Source organism: Elephas maximus, chromosome 19 (genome assembly GCF_024166365.1).
Source record: "Elephas maximus indicus isolate mEleMax1 chromosome 19, mEleMax1 primary haplotype, whole genome shotgun sequence".
NCBI lineage: Eukaryota > Metazoa > Chordata > Mammalia > Proboscidea > Elephantidae > Elephas > Elephas maximus.
Window position 1 is genome coordinate 17440530 of NC_064837.1, and position 18276 is coordinate 17458805.

An 18276-nucleotide genomic window follows, 5' to 3' on the forward strand; every position below is an offset into this window, starting at 1 on the left:
CCTACTGGAGATGAATGAATGAATCAGCCAGGCCCTGTCCCAGAAGTTCTACAGTCACTTCTCATGGTCTTCTTGCTCTTGTTTTAGCTCAAGACCTGTGGTTCACCTGAAGGTGTCTGTGAACTTCAGCCCGGAGGCACTGCCCATTGGCTTCAACGGCAGTGTGAATGTGCATTTGTGCTTTGAAATCAGCTCTGGGACCCCAGCCACTGAGACAGGTAACAGGCAGCCGAGCTGACCCACCCATGTTGTGGTCATCCCTTGTTGGGTTCTATAGCGGGCAGGGAAAGAGGACTGTGTATGTGTAGGATGGGTGGTTGGTGTGAGGTTTTGGTGCTTAAAATCCTTTTAGAGCTTAGCTACTTTGACATTACCAAAAAAAAAAAAAAAAAAAAACCCAAACCTGTTGCTGTTGAGTCAATTTCAACTCATAGCAACCCTACAGGACAGAGAAGAACGTAGGGTTTCCAAGGAGTGGCTGGTGGATTCAAACTGCCGACCTTTTGGTTAGCAGCTGAGCTCTTAACTACTGCACCACCAGGGCTCCACTTCGACCTTAGGCTCTGTTAAATGTGAGCTGCCCTAGGAAAGGGTAGTCTGATGTTCAGTCCACATTCTGAAGAGATTTATCTGACCCTATTGAGAGCAAGGGTATTGGATCCCTTCCTCAGGGCTGAAGGGTTGAGTTTCTGAAAGAAGACTCTGGAAAAGGCAGCCATTTTTCCATCTGTCTGGAACTCGGCCCACAAGTGTACATGTGTGTGTAGGGGATCCTGAGAAAGACACTTTCCTCTTTCTCTCTGATTTACATCTTCTCCCCTTGCCCCATCATCTAGTCTCCCTGGCCCAGGTGGGCTTGGATAAACTGCCAGAGGCCTGGCCTCCCTTCCCAAGCCCTTACCTGACACTCGCTGAAGACTGTTTCCAGCAGGCAGAGGTGGGCATGGCTTTCACAGCCCAGGAATTCACTGTCATCAAGAGCTCCCCTCCAGATTAATCCCTCAGCACCAGTCCCCAAGGCTTAATCTCTCAGTAACTATCCCTGAGATATCTCTGCTTCCCACAGCTCAGAGAGCACTCTCCTGGGGTGGGTGACTTTACCTCAGAAGGAGGACATTATTGAATCCAGGGCTACAAAATGACAAACCTGTCAGTTCCAGCTGTATAGGCTGCAAGATTCAGGGCACAGAATGTGAATAGCAGCTGCTGAGTGGCTGTGTGATGCTGGACAGGTGTCTTTCCCTCTCTGGGCCCTGGTTTCTGTTCTGTCAGTAAGGGAATTGACCTAAGTAATCCCCAGAATGCATCCAGCTCTGCTATCTTCAGATTTTACTCTTTGATTTCTCTCTCTAGTCCCTGTGATATTCCTCCTCCTTATTTTCTGCCTCAACCCCAGCCTCCTCTGTGAGCCCTCCTCCCAAAAGGAAGGCTGACTCAGCCCTGAATGTGCTGGTTTGGGCTTGGTATGCACTGAGGGACCCCATTAGGTGCCGGAGGCCATGAGAAAGTACCTTTGAAGGGAAGAAGAAACTCAGGAGTCCCGCCCCAGGGAAGTGGCTGCGTGGAGACACCATTCAGGAGGGGCTCACAGGACCCCCAGGCAGGCTGGGAGGCACTCTACCTGGGGCTTGCCCATCCCAGCCTCATCAGGAAGGCCACAGAAAGACATCTCTTCCCAGGCCTCCGAGAGACATCTCTTAACTTCACATTGGATGTGGATGTGATGAAGCAGAGGAAGAGGCTGCAGTGTTTGGATGTGAAAACTTGTCTGAGCACTTTTAAGGAGTGGAGCAATGGGTCCCGTCTCTGCGAGCGCTTCCAGCTCCTCCCCACGGAGGGAGAGGTAAGTGGAAGGGTTTAAACCAGAGCCCAGAGGGGTGTGTATCATGGAGAAAAAATGTGAGGTACATACAAAGAAGGAAACATACCCGTACATATAAATTAAAAAAAAAAAAAATAAGGCAATAGAAATAATGATAATAGATCAAGAACGATGTAATGGCATGGGAGACGAAGGTAGTTATGCCAGAAATCCAGATTAAAGAAATTGGGTGAAATTGAACACTATGTCTCTGAGCTTCTGGGAGACCTGGACAAAAAGAGAAATGCTCCAACTGCTGGCATTTTTCTTGGTAACAAATCAGGAACCCCAGGTGTCCCTCCCCCATGTGATCAGTTCTCACCTGACAATAACAGAGGAAATTTAAACGAATATAAGGAAGAAATAGAAAGACACAAGTTGTCATTTAGAGGTATTCACTTCTGCAAAGGTGCTCAGAGACATGAAAAAATGTATTTGTCAGGATTCGGAGCCTGACAGGACCTAGAACTTGGAACCTATAAACATTGTTTATTCCAGTAAACACACTCATGAACGATGCTTCTTACTATACATCTGTTTCCAGTTTTTAGCAAGTCAGTGGCCTTCCTTAAGTAAAAGCATAACTACAGTTTCCACCAGAGAATCGTGCTCACCTATTTTCATAAGTTCAAAGCTCATATCACAGCAGAAAGGCTCACTTGAGCAAAGAGAATGGCAAATGGCATCTAAGTGAGTTCCTTATCTTCAGTTTTTACCTCTCTAAAATTGCTATGAGTCGGAATTGACTTGACAGCAACAGGTTTTTTGGTTTTTTAATATGTCCTCTGGAGCCCTGATAGCATAGTGGTTAAGAGCTCAGCTGCTAACCAAAAGGTCAGCAGTTCGAATCCACCAATCGCTCCCTGGAAACCCTACGCAGCAGTTCTCCTCTGTCCTATAGGGTCCTATGAGTCAGAATCAACTTGATGGCAATGGGTTTGTTTTTTAATATGTCCTCCATGCTGCGTTGAGAAAGATCTTTGTAAAACACACACGTGACCATGACTCTTCCCTTCAGTGGCTCCCTCTTGCCCCATGAATAAAGTCCAAACCAGTTCTTAACTCCTGATGGCCAGAACCCCTTTGTGATTGGGATGAGAACTATAACAAGTTATGAGTCTCGAGGCCATAGCAGATCAAGGAAGATTTTTTTCCCCCGAAACTCCTGGAAGTTTGTTTAAACGAAGTTTCCTTTCACCTGGCTTATTTGGAAGATGCTTAGGACTTCTGACTCACCGCTTGCATTGTTTACTTCTTACTATGACTACATCAAAGTTAAAAGTATTCTCCTTGTCTTCTCCCCGTCTCCAACCCTGCCTTCCTTGGTGGCCCTGCAGCTCTATGAGGAGGATCGCTTCTCCAACATCAGTGTCAAGGTCAGCTACCAACTCCAGACCCCCAAGACCCACAGGGACCATCTCTATCCCATCCTGGACCTCTACGCTGAACCCTCTGCCATCTTCCAGGTGACTATGCCCATAACTGGGACCTAACCCTCCAGAGGGCCATTCCCCCCAAAACACCTACTCCCCTAACTTGAAAAATGTTAGAGGTGGGAGGGCCTCCAGATGGTAGCCCGGACTCTCACTGGATAAATGGGGAAACTGAGTCCCAGAGAAGCTGTTAACTTGCCCAGGGCCTCACGGACGGGTAACATAGGTCTCCAAACCACTGCCCAGTGTCAGTTCCTTTATGTTCACAAAACGTGCTTGTTACATTTTTCAAATTATTTATTTATTTATTTTATAGTGCTTTAAGTGAAAGTTTACAGTTCGTTAGTTTCTCATACAAAAATTTATACACACATTGTTATATGACCCTGGTTGCACTCTCTATAATGTGACAGCACGCTCCTTTCCACCCTGTATTTCCCGTGTCCATTCAACCAGGCTTGTTACGTATTTAATGAAGCATATTTTTTATGGGTTGTGTACTAAGTTCTTCACTTGACAAGGGTCTCTGATGACTGTGTGGTGTGGGTCTGTGTGGGGGCTAGACTGCAGCTGTCCTGCCCTGCGTTGCAGAGAGGATGTCCTTTGGTGTACCTGCCCAGGGCCCCACCAAACCTCCCCCTAAACTTTGCTCCTGGTGTCCATCAGTGTCACAAGAAACTTCATAACTAAGGGAAATTGGGGGCGGGGGTGGTGACAAACAGCCAGGGTTCCTGATCCTGTGAGATCTAGGGTGATTTTTTTCTACTCTGGCTGCCAGACTGTTCTGTCAGTCTCCATTGCTAGACTCTTACAGAGTTTAGAAAAATCAGCAAGAAGAAGTGACAAGGTAAGCATTAAAAAGCAATAATTATACTTTGGTGAGTAGTGTCTGGGGTCTTAAAAGCCTGTGAGCGGCCATCTAAGATATTCCACTGGTCTCACCCCTTTGGGAGCAAGGGAGGATGAAGAAAACTAAAGATACAAGAGAAGGATTAGTTCAAAGGACTGATGGACTAAAGGACTACCACGGCCTCCAGCAGTCTGAGTCCAGTACAACTAGATGGTGTCCAGCTACCACCACTGACTGCTCTGACAGGGATCACGATAGAGGGTCTCCGACAGAGCTGGAGAAGAAAGTAGAACAAAATTCTAACTCACAAAAAAAAAGACCAGACTTACTCGCCTGATAGAGACTGGAGAAACCCCAAGGGTATGGCCCTCGGACACCCTTTTAGCTCAGTTGTGAAGTCACTCTTGAGGTTCACCTCTCATCCAAAGATTAGACAGGCCCATAAAACAAAATGAGACTAAAGGGGCATATCAGCCCTGGGGCAAGGACTAGAAGGCAGGAGGGAACAGGAAAGCTGGTAATAGGAAACCCAAGGTTGAGAAGGCAAAGTGTTGACACGTCATGGCGTTGTTAACCAATGTCATAAAACAATATATGTACTGTTTTAATGAGAGGCTAGTTTGTCCTGTAAGCCTTCATCTAAAGTACAATAAAAAAAAAAAAAAAAGCAGTAATTACAGTTATTTGGAATGAATTGATTCTCAAAAAAAAAAAAAAAAAAAGACAAAAGTAGTTCATGCTGGCACAGAAAAGCTTCAGGTAACATAAAGTATGTATATTCAAGGTAATCAGGACAGGCATGACTGCCCAATATGCTTACAAAATGCTCTATATTAATTATATTAATTAAGTTGACTTAAACTGTATCAACCTTAAATTTAAATTTAAAAGAAAAAACACCAGCTTTCCAATACCCAGTATACCAGTCACCATAGTAAGAAGAAATAGAACGGCATAATCGGGGTGACTGTTCTCGTTGCTCGTCTGCCCAGGACGAGGGAGAATCAGGCTCCCTGCAAGTGAGGATTGTCACCTTAATTTCTTAGGTGACGAGATTTCATTCAAAGGCTGTTTCTTTTTGGTACTGACAGCAAGTTAGATGACTCAGAAAAAAACTGGGAGAACGAATGTAATAAAGTTTTGGCCGTAGCTAGATTATCGCTAATTGTATATATCCTGCCTTTTAAAGCTTTTTTTAAAATTTGATTTACTGAAAAGTAACAAGAATAGTACCAAGAATTCCCACGCACATTTTACTCAGATTCTCCAAATGTTAGCATTTTACCACATTTGCTTTATTGTTCCCTCCCTCTCTCTGTGTGTAATATATACACATATACATATATATTTAATATACACATATTATTGTTTGAAATATTTGAAAGTAAGTTACAGACATGATACCTTTTGACTCCCTAATACTTCAGTCTATATTTCTTAAAATTTAAAGACATTCTCTTACATAACCACAGCAAAATTATCAAATCAGGAAATTAACATTGATAAAATACTCTTATCTAATCCACAGACTTTATTCAAATTTTGCCGGTTGCCCTATTAATGTCCTTTTGGCAAAAGAAGTTTTTTTCTGGTCCAGGATCCAATTCAGGATTATTCATTGCATTTTGTTGCCACTTATCTTTGTTGTCGTTGTTGTTAGTTGCCATTGAGTCAGTTCTGACTCATGTTGACCAGTCTTGTTTAATTTGGAATAGCTCCTTAGTCTTTCTTTGTCTTTAATGACATTTTTGAATAGTACATGCCACGGTTACTTTATTTATTTTAAATACTATTTTATCGTGTTTTCAGAGTTTACATGGCAGATGATTGTTGTTGTTCTGAGCTGAGTTGGTTCTGACTCATAGCAACCCTATCTACAGCAGAACGAAACACTGCCTGGTCCTGTGCCATCCTCACGATTGTTGCAGCCACTGTGTCAGTCCATCTCCTTGAGAGGCTTCCTCTTTTTTGCTGACCCTCTCCTTGACCAAGCATGGTGTCCTTCTCCAGGCACTGGTCCCTCCTGATAACATGTCCAAAGTACTTTAGGCCAAGTCTTGCTATCCTTGCTTCTAAGGAGAATTCTGGACACAGCAGATTGGGTTCCCATTGAACAATTTCTACACAAATTATTCAGTGACATTGGTTACATTTTTTCACAATGTGTCAACATTCTCATTAATTCCATTCTAGTTGTTTTGTTTCTAGTAATCTCGTTTTCCTGCCCCCTTACCTTCTCATCTTTGCTTTAGGGTGTGGACCATTTGGGCTCAGATAGACAATTTTTTGAAGGAATGCAGTACCCACGGGTTATGTTCTTTATTTTATGAGCCACTCTGTTATTCAGCTAAAAGGTGACCTCAGGGACTAGTTTAGATTCAAGGTTTAAAGAATATCTCAAGGCAATAGCCATGGGGAGTCCCCTAGTCTCATCTAGTCCAGTAAATTTGGACTTTTTAAGAATATGAGTCATGCCAGTTATTTATAGACTGTTCCCCAATTTCAGTTTGTCTGGTATTTTCTCACGACTAAATTCAGGCTGTGCGTTTTTGGCAGGACTATCACAGAAGCGATGTTTTGTCTTTCTCAGTGCATTGTGTCAGGAGGCACATGATGTTGATTTTCCTGTTACTGGTAATATCTCCCTTTGTAATTAATAAGTATCTTGTGGGGAGATGCTTTGAGGCTATGTACATATCCTGTTTAACATCTATTTATGATTATTACCTTCATCAATTACTATGATGGCTTGGCAAAGAGTTTAAAAACAAAAACAAAAACCCCTAGACATCTAAGTCAATTGGCATAACAAAGTGTATTAAGGAAATGTTCTGCACCCCACTTTGGTGAGTGGCATCTGCAGTCTTAGAAGCTTGCGAGCGGCCATCTAAAATGCATCAATTGGTCCCAACTCACCTGGAGCAAAGAAGATTAAAGAACACCAAAGACACAGGGAAAATATTAGCCCAAGAGACAAAAGGGGCCACATAAACCAGAGACTCCATCAGCCTGAGACCAGAAGAACTAGATGGTACCTGGCTACCACCAATGACTACCCTGACATGGAACACAACACAGAGTCCCTGATAGCAGAGAAGTGGGAAGCAGAACTCAAGTTCTAGTAAAAAGACCAGACTTAATGGTCTGACTGAGACCGGAGGAACCCCTGAAGCCATGGACCCCGGGCAGTTTGTTAACCCAGAACTAAAACCATCCCTGAAGCCCACTCTTCAGGCGAAGATTAGACTGGAGTATAAAACATAAAATAATACTTGGGAAGTATGTGCTTCTTAGTTCAAGTAGATACACAAGACCAAATAGGCGGCTCCTGTCTGGAGGCAGAAAGAGAAGACAGGAAGCTGGTTGGATGGACAAGGAAACCCAGGGTGGAAAGGGGGAGTGTGCTGTCACATTATAGGAATTGCAACTAGTATCACATAACAACATATGTATAAATTTTTGTGTGAGAAATTAACTTGAGCTGTAAACTTTCACCTAAAGCACAATTAAAAAAAAAAAAATCTCACCTATAAAATGAGTGAGGAGAAATTATCTGGTTAGGCATTTAGATGTTTCCAGAAAACAAATTCTAGCTAAAAGCTTAGGAGGTTTAACCCTGTTCTCTTTCACTGAATTTGGGTGAAAAAGAGCAGACTACTTGGCAGTTTTAAAAACAAAACAACATGAAAGGATTGTTGAAATGGCAAATGTTTTGTTACCTATATATTTACAACAATAAAAAATTGCAAAAAACAAAAAAACCTACTCAAAACTGTTAACACAGATAGAGCTCCAGACTCTGCAAACTGCCATGTCCTTCTCCAGGAAGCAGGAAGCCTCTTTCCCAGCTCTGGGCCCCCATCCCAGCCCCGGCACTTCCTGTGTAAGGCTGCTGAGGTGATCGCTGGCTGCTGGGGAGCTAGTTAAGAGGCTGGCTATGTGTCTGTCATCATAAAAAATAGACCCTGCTACTTTAAAAATGTTGCTTTTTCACCCTAGACTAGGGCTTTTCAACCCAGACTGGGCCTTTTGGACCAAATATGACTTTTTAGGTTAGTTTGTTTTAGAGCGGGCAAGATTGCAAGGGGAATATTTAACCTACAGGAAGTCTAGCCATAGGGGCAGAGGACCTCACAGGACTAGACCCTGACAATATTTGATTAGATTTCCCCCTTCCCGCCCCTGCTGTTCCTGCCTGTATCTGAAAGGACTAAGGAAGCTTTTCTTTACGTAGTTTTTCTTCTCAACTGTGTTCAAAGTAGTGAGTTGTGCGTGTCACTACTTAAATCTCTGGATGTGCATGTGACGGACACTCCACCATTCCAGGATGGTCACCCCATTTTTGATCTTGGCCAGAGGCCTGACTCATGGTATGCCTGAGTTGTAGCACCAAGCACATCCTTTAGGCTGACTATCTTCACCGGGTAGACCAAGGAATGTCACAGTTGCAGGTCTCTTGGCCAGGCGGGCACCATCCCAGCTTCGCCTCCCTGTAACTGTCTTCTCAGAGTAAACAGGATGGCGGGTTTTCTGAAGATCACGAGGCAGGCTGCTGGGGGTGGTGGGGTCCTGGACTCATCCTGTCCCTCTTTGTCTGCTTACAGCTGCCCTACGAGAAGGCCTGCAAGGATAAGCTGTTTTGTGAAGCTAAGTTACAGTTGACCACCACCATCTCTCAGTGAGTTGGATCCAACCCTCACGGTTTCTGCAGTTAATGGGGGGCTTCATCCTGAAGGCTTACCTGGGCCACACCTTCATCAGAATCAATTGCTCACTTCCCCCTGCCTTCCCCTCAAAGCCTACAAAGGGCTTTTGCATTTTATCTCATTGTATCCTCAGCCACCCTATGAGGGAAGCAGGGTTGAAGTTTGTATTTCCATTTCGTAGATGAGGAAACGGGCTCAGTAGTTGAAGGCCCTGTGCGGGATCACAGTGGTCATTTGACAGACTTTGAACCCAGGTTTCTTGACATCCTGAACAATGCTATTTTCATAACCTGGTGTCCCTCACACTCAGGACCACCTCAGTTAGAGGCAATTTCTTCCTGGCTCACCTCTTGGCCAAATTCATTCATTCACTTGTCAGATATTTATTGAGCATCTACTCTGTGCCAGGCACTGTTCTAGGTGCTGGGAATATATCAGTGAACAACACGGACAAAATCCCTGCCCTCCTGATGCTTTTAGGGAGAGAAGATAATAAAATAAGTAAACTATATATGTTGAGGAGATGTAGTATGGAGCAAAATTAGGCAGGCAAGGCAGCAGGGAGTGCTGGGAGGGGGTGGAGTTGCCGTTTTACATAGGGCAGTCAGGGAGGGGCTCACTGAGAGGTGACATTCTGGCAAAGGCAGGAGAATGTGGGGGAACATGCTGTGTGGATGTCTGAGAGCACCTACCTTCGTGTGTCCTGAGCTGGGAGCATGCCTGGCAGGTGGGACAAACAGCAGGGACACCAGCATGGTTGGATTGGAGGGAGGGAGGCAGAGAGTAGTAGGAAAATAGGTCAGGGAGGTAATGTGGGGCGGGAGGGTTATATAGGGCTTCCTAGGCTTTCCATAGGCTTTTACTGTGAGCTGGGGAGCCAGAGGAATGACATCTTAACAGGATCATTCTTGTTGTGTTGAGAATAAAGTGTAGGAAGGAGGTGGAGCTACTATAAGAGAGAGATGGTGATGGCTTGGACCAGGGTGGTGGCAATGACGGTGGCTATATATTTTGAAGCTAGAGCCCACAGGATTTGCTGATAGATTGGATGTGGGGAATGAGAAGAAGAGAGGGACCTAAGATATCTTCAAAGCATCTAGAACTGTGCTGTCCAATACAGTAGCCACTAGCCATATTTGGCTATTTAAGTTAACTAAGATTAAATAAAGTGAAAAATTCTGTTCCTCGGTTGCCACTTTTCAAGTGTCTGATACCCATATATGGCTGATGGTATTGGATGGTGCAGATATACAGTGTTTCCATCCCTGCAGAAAGTTCTGTTGGACCGCACTGAATTCTAGAAAGATGGAGTTACAAACAACTGAATTGGGGAAGCCTTTGGAGGAATGGAAACCCTGGTGGGGAAGTGGTTAAGTGCTACGGCTGCTAACCAAGAGGCTGGCAATTTGAATCTGCCAGGCGCTCTCTGCAAACTATCTGGCAGTTCTGCTCTGTCCTGTAGGGTCACTATGAGTTGGAATCGACTCAATGGCAATGGGGTTTTTTTTTTTTTTGGAAGAATGGTTTTTGGAGGCAGAGTGTGGCGGGAAAGACCACGAGTTTGGTTTTAGAGATGTCGTGGTCCTAAAATACCCACCCTGGCCACGAGTTCTGTGGGTGTAACATGGTTGATGGTCCTCAGCTGGGCAAAGGTGGTATCTACGAGGAAGAACGCTGATCGCTGAGTCCTGGTAAACCCGCTCATAGGCGTGCAGGGATTTCGTTTCAGACGTGGCTGGCTTAAGGCGGCCCTTCCCCATCACTGAGGGCCCAATTCAAGACATTAGAGTGGTTTGGAATCCAGCCTAATAAGCAGATGCAGCTGTTTCCAACGAGGAATTAATTACAGCCAAGAACCGCCTGCCCAGCGGTCTGTGTGGACTAGCAACACAGCACATGCAGCTTGGCTAATAGCGCCACCTAGTGTACATAGCCAGTACCTCTCCTCTTTATTCAAAAGTGTCACCGAACCTAATTGTCAGCATCCAACTGAATCGGTGGATTTTTACCTTTCTGCAGACCTGGATCCCTGAGAGAGCCTAGTGAAAGCTACAGGCCCTTCTCCCTAGAACATCAAATATATTACATAAATGTTTGCGCTCAGGACCCTCTGAAACTGTCCCCGGACCTCAGGTTAAGAATCCTTGTTAAATATTCTGATGACTCTCAGTTCTCTCTCCTGGGCTCTATTCAGCTAACATTTAAACATCTCTACCTGTTACCTACCTGTTTTTTTACCTGTTACCCAGGAGTCCCTGTTTAGCGCTTGACTACTATCCAAAAGGTTGGCAGTTCAAACCCACCCAGAAGTTCCTTGGGAGAAAAGCCTGATGACCTACTTCCGAAAGATCACAGCCTTGAAAACCCTCTGGAGCAGTTCTGCTCTGTGCATGGGGGACCCTGAGAGTTGGAATCTATTCGATGGCAGCTAACAACAACCTCGTTATCCTACAGGCGCCTCTTCTCATGTCCCAAGCCCAACTCATTGTCTCTTCCGCCCGTCTGCCCTTCCTCCTGTGTTCACTCCCTCAGTCGATAGAACCATTCAGTCTCCGAGCTGGAAACTCAGGCCTCCTCCTCGACGCCTCTCTTTTTCGCTCTGTATGCAAGCAGAGCCTCACCATCTTTGGTTTCCACCTGTCCCCCACACCCCACTACTTTTGTCTTATTTCAGGCACATGTCACCTGTCAGATGCTGTAACTGGTCTCTGCCTCCCGTCTCTCTCCAATCAATCTATCATCTTCTCAGCTGCAAGAATGATTTTTTTTTTTTTAATTAATACACGTCATTTCTTCCTAGACCTGCACATTCCTTCTTTGGGCTTTTGAATGGTTGGGAAGTCTTCTTCCTATTGGTAGTGTGCATTCTTGTAGATCCCCACTACAGACGCTGGTTCTGCGTCCTGGGGCCCCCGGGCCTCAGTGGTCTGCAGGAAGCTCTCGTGTATCCCCAAGTCTCCTTTTCTCCAGGCTAACAGATCCAGCCTTTACGCTGGAAGGGCCTTAATGATCGGGCAGGTGGGAAGGTTGAGGTCAAGAAAGGTAAAGCTGTGTGAGCGCAGACATAGGGTCTGTCCTATGCACCACCGATCTCCAGTGCTGAGCAGAGCATGGGCAGAATGGAGGGGTTTGAGTAATGACATCCCTTGCCTAGGGTCACAGTACATTGGTGGTAGGAACAGGATCTGGATCTAATTCTCCCAACGCCATCTGAGGCTGCTAGACCTCGGGCAAATCAGTTCGCTTCTCTGGACTCTGGTTTCCTTCTTGATATAAAATGGAGTTAGAGTAACTATACTATCTCATGGGGTTGTGAGAATTAATCGAGCATGTGAAGCCTTTAGCACAGTCCCTGGCACATGGTAAGCACTGAATAAACAGTAACTGAAGGGTAGCCATTGTTACCATCTCCCACATCAACTAAGGGAGAGTGTCGGTCCAGGTGTTTGCTTACTGGGGGGAAAGAGGATCTAGGTTCAATGTATCCTTTATGCAACTTGTCGAAGTTATCTAAGAAGTCAGTTAAAAATGGGCTATTAGGAGCTCTGGCAGTGCAGAGGTTAAAGCATTCGCCTGCTAACCTAAAGGTTGGCAGTTCAAACCCACCAGCCGCTAGCTCTGCAGGAGAAAGATGTGGCAGTCTGCTTCTGTAAAGATTGGAAGCCCTATGGGGCAGTTCTACTCTGTCCTACAGGGTTTCTATGAGGCGGAATCTGACTCGACAGCAGTGGGTGGGGTTATATTATCTTGCATCCTCGTTTTTCAAGTTTAAGTAAACTGGTAACATTTTTCTCTATTCCTATACCCTGTGCAGGGAGGAATTGGTGGTAGGTCTCACCAAGGAGCTGACTATGAACATGAATGTAACTAACGCTGGGGAAGATTCCTACATGACAAACCTGACTTTGACATACCCCAGAAACTTACAGTTTAAAAGGATACAAAAGGTAACTCTGGGAGCAGCTTTGGAAACATGCTGTCCATGTCTTTCCCTCACTGTACACCTGCTTTTTTGCAGGCCTGCCTGGTCCTCCTGCCTCTGGCTTCATCCTGGTCCATCTAATAAACGTTTATTAACTACACGAATCCCCTGCAATCCATCCATATGCCATGGACCCAACCATGCCATTCTCTGCCTCCAAAACCTCCAGTGGTGCCCTTTTGTTGCTCGTCACTCCTCTGCCTCTAGCCTTTCTTAACCAGGGTTCTGAGAGATAAACTAATGCCGTTAAGGCATTGAGAGAGTAAAAATTAACAGGACTGGAAAAGTAAACATCTGTCCTGCCATTCATCAGGTAGGTCCCTGGGTGGCGCAAACAGTTGGCGCTCAGCTACTAACTGAAAGGTTGGTGGCTCAGATTAACCCAGTGGCACCACAGAAGAAAGGCTTGGCAATCTACTTCCCTCAGATTAAATAAAAAATCCAAACCAAACTAGCTGCCATCGAGTCGATTCCAACTCATGGCAGCCCCATGTGTCGCAAAATAGAACTGTGCTCCATGGGGTTTTCAAGGTTGTGACCTTTCGGAAGCAGAGATCATCTGGCCTTTCCTCCAAGGTGCTTCTGGGTGGATTCGAACCACAACCCTTTGGTTTAGTAGTCGAGCAGTTTGACTGCACCACCCAGGGACTCTGCCATCAGATTACAGCTATTGAAAGCCCTCTGGAGTACAGCTCTACTCTGGACATACGTGAGGTTGCCAGGAGTCGGAGTTGACGGCAATGGGTTTGGGCTTTTTTTTTTTTTTTTTCATTAGGTTGGGATCACAGACACAAAGCCAGCTGCAGAGACAATAGAAACAGTATTTTTCCCACGGACACCCTGAAGCTGGAAAGTATCGTAAAACTGAAAATTTTTGTTCTCTAAAATCATAGACTATCAGAAACTTTGCTGTTGGAAGTTACGTCAGTAATTATGAAACCCTTTTGCTCTTGCCTGGAGAATCTAAGTCACTTTGACAAAGAGACACAGTCTCAATTTCTCACTGAGTTGCGAAACTTCAGATAAAGCGTTTCTGGACACATCTTTCCACATCTACCTTAACTTTACAGTTGCCAAGGAAATGAGTGTTGGGTGATGTCGCAGTCCAGACCTGATGTTGACTGACCCCTTTACACAGAGCCCTGCTTTGCTTTGAGCCTGTGAAAACACTGCTTTATTTAAATCTCACCTAAATTTCAATCTGCCCCAGAATACTTTAATCACCCCCCCTCCTTTTTTTTTTGATGAGATGCACCCAGGGCTTTGAACCAGTTCTGCCCACTTGAGTCATGGCTGATGAAGCAAAACCCAAATAGAATCAAATTTTTAAGATGTGGGTAAGCAGAACAATAAGAGGAATGGGAAAAATTATGGATCGAAGCCCTGTTAGAAACTTAATCTCCCTCCTAGAAAACAAGGGCAGCATGCGAGTTGCATGGCAACCAAATCTCTTGACAAGCAGAATCAGAAACAGTGGTGCTTCACTTAAAGATGGAGACCGCCCCCACCGCTTGGAATGTGTCACGCTCTACATTCCTGGCAATAATCCAATCTTCCGCATCAGGCTCCTGAGAGAGCTCACTACACCTCTTCCAAGTCTCCCATTCCAGGGTTTCAACCCGTAATTTTTTCCATTCTGCTTATTGTTCCGCTTCACTCAAATTTTAAAAATCTGTGTTTGTTCCGATTTCACTTCATCAGCCCTGACTGAATTGCTTTGAACCAGCTTAAAGCCCCCGATGTACCATGGTGGGGTTTTCCTCACTGCAGTGAATCAATAAACCAACTTTTTCAAACTGCAAGTTTGTTCCTGGTGAGCTTAGGCTCACTGGGAGAGGACAGCATCCATTATGTGAAAAAAACGAACTTCTCTCCCATGCATCTTGAATGAAACTAGTGAAGTACCATCTGTGGTGCAGATGAGGAACCATGGTTGAGAAAGCTGCATGGCAGGGCTTGGGTCCACACCTCCTTCCAGCCTACCTCAGTGTATCACGTGCACGTTGGTCCAAGGTCCAGTCCAAATGCCTCCCATCCCATGAAGACTTTAGATTCCTCCTAGTTGGAATTAAGGAATCTCTGGGTGGCACAGATATTTAAGCACTTGACTACTAGCTGAAAGATTGGCAGTTTAAACCTCCTCAGAGGTGCCTCAGAAAACAGGCCTGGCAACCTGCTTCCAAAAGGTCACAGCCTTGAAAACCCTGTGAAGCAGATCTACTCTGCACACATAGGGTCGCCATGAGTCAGAAGAGTTGACGACAACTAATGACGATAGTTGGAATTAATCTCTTTGTCCACTGGTATTCTCTGTACCCTTCTTACAGACTTACTCTTTAGACCTTCTATTTAAATTCCTCAATGATCTAAGCCCTACTGCCCAGCTTGGGAGGAAGGCAGGGGCCAAGTCTGATTTCTGTGGTCCAGATAAGGGTGCTTGTCATGTGGAGAAATCAGCAAATGTTTGCTCAATTGGTGTGAAGGAGCGGCTCCCTTTTTTTCCCCCTTCAAGAATGTGTCTTCCTCTGTGTTCACAGCCTCCCTCTCCAAATATTCAGTGTGATGACCCTAAGCCAGTTGCATCTATCCTGGTCATGAACTGCAAGATCGGTCACCCCGTATTCAAGAGGTCGTCTGTGAGTCTGTTTTGATTGGTTGGCTCTTCTCATTATCCTGGAGTCCGAATCTCTTAATTGTGGTTCCCGAGAGTGTCTCTTTATTGCACAATCCACAGCAGCACTCAGAACTAATGAGGTTGCTCTCAGAGTAGGGAGTGGGGGAGGTGGGGGGTGGTTTTCCAACATACAGCCAGAGACAAACTGTTGGCTCACCCCGGTAGTCCAGAGTTGGGAGTAATAGGGCAGGAGCATCAGAGTAAAAGTTGGGAATCCTGATCGGCTATTGATTATCCTTGTGCTGCTGGGCCGTCACTGGACTCTCTGGATTGGTTTTTCCAATGGTAAAATGGGAATAATACTGTCTGTCCTGCTTACTCCACACCGACATCGTGAGGCTCAAACGAAATGAGTGTGGAAGTTGCTACAAAAATGTGAGGATGTATTAGTTGTTTTCTTGGTTTGTTTAATTATTAGGAAGAAATTTCAGTTGTGAGTGGTATAGAAACAAACAAAAAACCTGTTGGCATCGAGGCGATTCTCATTGCGACCCCACAGGACAGAGCAGAACTGCCCCATAGAGTTTCCAAGGAGCGGCTGGTGGATTCGAACTGCGACCTTTTGGTTAGCAGCCGAGCTCTTAATCACTGCACCACCAGGGCTCAAGTGACCATTTTTTCCCTTTTAAAATAGGCAGACATTTTGGTAGTTTGGCAGCTGGAGGAGAAAGCCTTTCCCAACAGGACAGCAGACATCACTGTGACGATCACCAAGTGAGTTGCACCTGTAGCACACCAGGCTTGGGCTGTGGCCCTGGAAGAACCCCGCCTCCCGTGCATGCTGTGAGAGCGAGGGCTCCCCTGTGGCCCATGGAGGGAGTTTCTGTGAGCCCACAAAGGGCCCCTTGCCACCGCAATGACTCAGCTTGTGGGCAGGGGGACAGAGAGGGGCCAGATGAGACTAGCCAGTCACCCCTGCAGGAGAACTTGTTAAAATGCAGGTTTCTCATCCCCACCCTAGACTAACTGAACCAATCAAGGGGCAATCCCCAGAACCTGCACTTTTAACAAGCCCTTCTGAAAATCCTTCTGTACTCCAAATGCTTATCTCTGAGAACCTTTTCCTTTCTGACCCCTGAGGGCCGTGGGAAGCCAAGATACAGAAGCAGCTGCTAATGTACAAAGCAGGGATGCTGGGAACTGACACTCTTTATTTCCTAGTTCCAATGAAAGAAGTTCTTTGCCTTTGCCTGGTAAGACTACCCTTCGATTCAAGCATGCCTTCATTGCAGTTCTCACCAAGTAAGTACTTCCAAGGGGGACACGAGTGACTGCCCGTGCCTGGGGTACAGCTTCAGGCAGTCTCTCCTGGGCCTGGAACTGGTGGTCAGGATGGATGTGGGCCTTCCCCTTCTTTGTGGGGAGGCTGCTTAGAACCAGGCTCCAACATTGATCTCTAGGCACTAATAGCTGGGTCCTAGAAACTCCATAAGGAGCCCTGGTGGTGCAATGGTGAAGCGTTTGACTGCTAACCAAAAGGTCAGTGGTTTGAATCTGGCAATCTGCTCCGGTAAAGACTGCAGCCTTGGAAACCCTGTGGGGTAGTTCTAGTCTGTCCCATAGGCTTGCTATGAGTCAGAATTGACTTGACAGCACACAAGAAGAAACTCCATAGTAATATCAAAGGAGGAACAGTGCCAACTGGTCTGTCTGCAAAAGGGTGCCCTTGTGATACCAAAGGAGGGATGTGAGGGGCTGTGGGGTTGGGAAAAAAAGAGGAAGAAAAGTAAGGCCACTCTTTGGAGTGACAGAAAGCCAGCCCAGCTATACAGAATTCAAATATTCTACCTCATCCCAACTGCCCTAATGGCCACTTTACATTTTGACACCCAACTTTGATTTCCCTTAAGGATCCAATGCCCTCTGTCCTAGTGTACTCAGTTGGTAGCATTACACACGTCCTCTCAATTGCAGACCATCGGTGATGTACATGCTCACAAGCCAGAGGCTTTCTGACCACAAAGAATTCCTCTTCAATGTAAGTGTTTAGTGCTTATCTCTGCAAAGCAACAGGTGGCAAAGCAACCCTAGCTTTGACTTCCCACTTTCTGATTTTATTTTGCAGATACATGGGGAAAATCTCTTTGAAGCCAAATTCCAGTTGCAAATTTGTGTTCCAATCAAAATACAAGGGTTTCAGGTTGTAAGAGTGATCAACCTGACAAAGACTCAGGTACTTAAAGGTGGTTCTTTATCACAGACTATGGGTTCCCAGAAGTATAAAAACTAGAGTTCTAGAAAAGGAGTAAGAACTAGATTAACCACGGGAAAACAGGAGTAAACTACCAAAAGCACATTTAGAAGGAATATCAACCCCTCAGATCTTAAGGGAACATTTCAGTTTTTCTCTCCCTGATGAAAAATAAGCAAAAATTCAAACCTTGTTAGTAGCCATGGAGACATTTATTTTTCCTTTGACAAAGGATAAAATTCTGCTTCCCTATGTGATTCGCAAGTGAGCTTGATAAACATGTGGCATTTGTCTCAGCTCTCCTATAAATTATCTACCATCTTTCTTTCCTCCCTCCAGTCTGTCTCTTTGGGTCTCTGCTTTGCTGCAGCCTCTTTGCTTTCGGTTGTGACTCCTCATCTGTAGTCTGGTTCCCGAAGCCAAAGCAGCAGGCTCTGATCAGTATGAGAGTGGAGGCCTTGGGCTCTCCCAATTCGTTTTTGCTCAGGCTACCTAGTGTCAAGGCTCAAAAAAGAAAATATGGAAAGGCATTTACAGAATGGACTCTGCTGACAGAAAGAGACCTTGTGAGTTGTAAAC

General features: G+C 45.4%; 1 protein-coding gene across 3 annotated transcripts in view; it reads left to right on the forward strand.

Annotated features, from left to right (window-relative positions):
* ITGAE (integrin subunit alpha E) overlaps positions 1-18276 on the forward strand; it is a 68536-nt gene that overhangs the window by 39889 nt on the left and 10371 nt on the right. For all 3 annotated transcript variants that reach the window (XM_049858693.1, XM_049858694.1, XM_049858695.1), the window contains 10 exons: positions 88-218; positions 1680-1843; positions 3199-3327; positions 8749-8822; positions 12665-12797; positions 15370-15468; positions 16141-16220; positions 16668-16748; positions 17421-17484; positions 17572-17679. In XM_049858693.1, the coding sequence (XP_049714650.1) occupies positions 88-218; positions 1680-1843; positions 3199-3327; positions 8749-8822; positions 12665-12797; positions 15370-15468; positions 16141-16220; positions 16668-16748; positions 17421-17484; positions 17572-17679 (1063 nt within the window). The remainder of the gene's footprint in view (positions 1-87; positions 219-1679; positions 1844-3198; positions 3328-8748; positions 8823-12664; positions 12798-15369; positions 15469-16140; positions 16221-16667; positions 16749-17420; positions 17485-17571; positions 17680-18276) is intronic.